Source organism: Sander lucioperca, chromosome 7 (assembly GCF_008315115.2).
Source record: "Sander lucioperca isolate FBNREF2018 chromosome 7, SLUC_FBN_1.2, whole genome shotgun sequence".
In the NCBI taxonomy this organism is placed as follows: domain Eukaryota; kingdom Metazoa; phylum Chordata; class Actinopteri; order Perciformes; family Percidae; genus Sander; species Sander lucioperca.
Window position 1 is genome coordinate 21272110 of NC_050179.1, and position 4175 is coordinate 21276284.

Sequence of the window (4175 nt, forward strand, 5' to 3'; positions counted from 1 at the left end):
GTCTGTTCCGAGGCACTTTTTGGACCAACAAGGGATCTGACTTTCCTCCTGACGGTCGGCTGTCGGGTTGGTGTGTCAGGGCCGTTAGGGTCCACCAAAAGTTTCTCATTTTCATTCCTTTAAAGCTTAGAAAAAAAGCGATCAAAGTGACTAAAAAAAGTGATTAAAAGAGCGTAAAAAGCAGTGTTCTCAGGTGTTCTCAGGTGAGGTCTGAGAAGGGTTTGTTGTACTGGAACATCAGGTAATCCATGTAGAAGAAGTCAAAGACTTTCTGCCTCTCGGCGGCGCTGAGCTGAGAGAAGTACACCTGCGTGATGGTGGCTGACGTCCTCTCCGCTCGCGGGTTTCTGTCTTTAAAGTTGGGGAAGGTGAGGTTCCTGGGTGCACCCACGCTGCGTAGCAGGAAGTTGGCGTCCGCCTCCAGACTCTCCAGCTTCCCGATGAAGCTGTAGCGCAGCAGACAGGGGCTGCACAGCTGGCTGACGGGCGTCCAATGGATGTCCATCCCCACCGGCCGCCGCACGTCCAGCAGGTAGCGCACGAACTCCGGGAAGGAGACACCAGCGCCGCTACGCAGGGCGCCTAGCGAGGCGTTGGCCCGGTACCTGCACGGGACACACGCATTAATACAGGCATTAATACACTCAATACATGCATTAATACAGTCATTAATACAGTCATTGATACAGTCATTAATACAGTCATTGATACAGTCATTAATACAGTCATTGATACACGCATTAATAAACTCATAAATGAAGAACATTGAAAAATGTGACAAAAACATCGGGAAAAGCGACAAAAGTGTTTAAAAAGACGAGAATAAAGTTTTAGATAAACCAAACGTTGGTCGACGGGAAGACAACACCAGGGTTAAATAATTAATATTCTATAAAATATTCGGACTTTTCTCCTCAAAATATCGACCTTTTCCTAAAAGAGCGCCGGTGCATTGCCGTTGGTTACCTGGCGATGATGGCGCGTCCGAACACCGGGTGGTAGTACGAGTTGGGGCTCTCGAACTTGTCCCGGAACGCCGACACCAGGCGCTCGAAGGGCTCCCGCACGAACAGCACCTTGGTGTAGGAGCGCAGGCGCTCGGTGATGCCGGCCGCGTCGTAGCTGTCCAGCCGCCGCAGACGGTTGGCGCCGTGCGCCGCGTCGTGGGGGATGTCCCATGTGGACGCGGCCTTCCCTCCCAGAACCATCAGCACGCGCTTCCAGTTAGAGCAGCCGGCTTTAGGAACCTCGCAGTACAGCAGCCGGGACCGGTCCTCGACGTAGACCCGGGACACCTGAGGGGGGGGGGGGCACAATCAGAACCTTAGACACCTGAGAGGGGCACAATCAGAACCTTAGACACCTGAGGGGCACAATCAGAACCTTAGACACCTGAGGGGGGGGGGGAGGGACAATCAGAACCTTAGACACCTGAGAGAGAGGGACAATCAGAACTTTAGACACCTGAGGGGACAATCAGAACCTTAGACACCAGGGGGGGGGGTAACAATCAAACACTAACATGGTATACTAGCTGCACGTGTTTAAGTTAAGGCCTTTGTGCAGTCGCCGCAGCCGAGGTGGTGCGCGCCAATGTGAGTCAAAATGACTTAGATCTCGCCCACAGGGCGTGCACCACGGTGTTTTTCAGCGGCGTGCGACAAAGCTGAAACAGGAAGCATGAACGAGCTCGAGGTTAACGTGATGCCAGGACTCTCAGAGTGACAGCAGGTCTCTCTGGTAAACTTACCGGGTTAAGATGAGATCTTTTATGGTGAATGAAAGGCTTGATCCACCAAGTAGCTCATCCAATCAGATCCAAGCATTGAGGTCAACGCTGCTGCCAGTTCTGCCGTTGTTTACCTTTTTCTTCTTCTTCTAGTCCGTAGAAAGAGCAACGTCTGTAGCCTTTGCTCATTAGCGCCACCTCTGTTCAGGAGAAGACTGCAGCTAGTGTCGCAAGTATAAACTGTTACAGTGCTCTCATGACGTCATATTTGCGCGCGCCAGTTTTGCTGCGGCTACTGAAAAAAGGCCTTTAGACACCGGGGCGGTGTTGTGGGCGTAACATGCAATCAACCAATCAGAGATCATCTCCCATTCCCTTTAAAAGCCAGGAGCGTTTGGACCTTGGAGAATTGCTGTTATGATGGAGGATTTGCACCGTAATATTTTTATTTGTAATCTTCTGCATGTGTGTGTGCTGCTGTGCGTCCCTGTGTGTGTGTGTGTGTGTGTGTGTGCTGCTGTGCGTCCCTGTGTGTGTGTGTGTGTGTGTGTGTGTGTGCTGCTGTGCGTCCCTGTGTGTGTGTGTGTGTGTGTGTGTGTGTGTGTGTGTGCTGCTGTGCGTCCCTGTGTGTGTGTGTGTGTGTGTGTGTGTGTGTGCTGCTGTGCGTCCCTGTGTGTGTGTGTGTGTGTGTGTGTGTGTGCTGCTGTGCGTCCCTGTGTGTGTAACAAGCATAGTGTGTGTGCTGCTGTGCACGAGCCTAGGAGCATTTTACTAATGCTCTGTTAAAATAACAATGAAATGCTGCGTTATTGACTTTAGACCAGGTTGTTGTTGGTCAATGGTGTCATCACTTCCTGCTGCCTCAAGATAGCAATACTCCCAGAATGCACCTGAACACACACTTCCATTCCATCAAAAGTATTTATTTATTTAGCTAATTCTTACTTTCATTTTTTCATAGTGAAATACTGTTGTGTTTCTTGTATTTTAAGTTTTTTTGTTTATTCTTTTGTATGTTGTTCAAAAAAAAAAACATTCATTCATTCATTCATTCATTATTTTAACTTAGCAAATATCTTACAAACTACAATGTATTTCTCATTATGTTCATCGCAAATATACATTCTTGCATATTTACTCAGCAAATAAGAACTAAGTCTGAACCTGACGGCGGGAGACGCGCTGCTCGCTGGCGCCCGGCTGGTATATGGCGCAGACGTCGTTCAGCCGGCGCCGGCGGGACGCCTGCGTCTCTGCCAGCTGCTGCCGGCGCTGTTCCTCCGCTCCATCTCCGCCCACGGCGGCGGCCGGGTTAGGGGTCTGCAGGAGCAGCTTCCCGTGGCGTTCCTCGGCGGCGGCCGGGTTAGGGGTCTGCAGGAGCAGCTTCCCGTGGCGTTCCTCGGCGGCGGATGGGTTAGGGGTCTGCAGGAGCAGCTTCCTGTGGCGTTTGGTGACCGGCGGTTTGAAGTCTTGGAGCTCCGGCAGAGACGCAGACGAGACTGTCTCCACGTCGTCCTGAAACACACACAGTCAACACTCTTACATCACATTTATATCTTCGTTAAAGACTGATACTGGCTGCACACATTCATTCATTCATTCATTCATTCAACATACTACTCTAAAAAATCTTCACTTTTCTCCCTAAAATATTCTGTCTTTTCTCTTTAAAATATTCTGACTTTTCTCCTTCAAATATTCTGTCTTTTCTCTTCAAAATATTCTGACTTTTTTCTGAAAATATTCAACGTTGATGATCTTGTTCTGAAATTTTCTTCAGTATCAAAGTAATCCAGTGACAGTTGGATTGAGTTGCCTTGTCTTGTTATTTGTGCATATAAAATAAAAAAGAAGAAATATTCAATTACATAAGAAAATGCTCAGGTGGGATGAAAGAACAACGCTGAGGGTTTGTTAAAGGAACCCACCTAACATTAAATTAAAGACGACTGAACATGCTGCCACACATTTACAAATCAACAGAAATACTTGTTAAATATTTAAGAGGAAAGACAAGAATACAAATTCTAGATAAGGGTCACTACAGATTAAAAAAAAGGTAGAAAAAGGAATAAAAACTATTATTACAGTAACATATCTGCACTCTAAGGACCATGTGATGTAATGCTCTGAGTGTCCAGCAGGGGGAGCTGTCCCCCTGTCCTCAGATTGGTTTTATTCAACCTGGACTCTGTCTCCATGTGTGTGTGTCTGAGCGTCTGATGTGAACAACAATCTCTGAACCTGGTCCAGTATTAAACCAGAACCAAGCTGTAATGTGACCCTACAGGACTAATGTTCAGCAGCAGTTAGAGTCACTAAAAGTTCTGTTGTTGCTGCTGACAGACTCAGATTATTATTCTAAGTGTTTGACAACATTATGGGATGGATCCCTACAGAGATAGACCTTTTAGTTAAAGAGTAAGATCCTTTTAGTTTAACATGA

At 47.6% G+C, this 4175-nt stretch overlaps 1 protein-coding gene across 2 annotated transcripts in view; it reads right to left on the bottom strand.

The window, feature by feature from the left end:
- The window catches only part of LOC116060819 (carbohydrate sulfotransferase 8-like), a 25095-nt gene continuing 20920 nt past the window's right edge, over positions 1-4175 (bottom strand). For both annotated transcript variants that reach the window (XM_031314569.2, XM_031314568.2), the window contains exons 4-6: positions 2894-3244; positions 967-1295; positions 1-605 (exon numbers count right to left, since the gene is read on the bottom strand). In XM_031314569.2, coding sequence (XP_031170429.1) covers positions 200-605; positions 967-1295; positions 2894-3244 — 1086 coding nt within the window. In that variant the 3' untranslated portion in view covers positions 1-199. The remainder of the gene's footprint in view (positions 606-966; positions 1296-2893; positions 3245-4175) is intronic.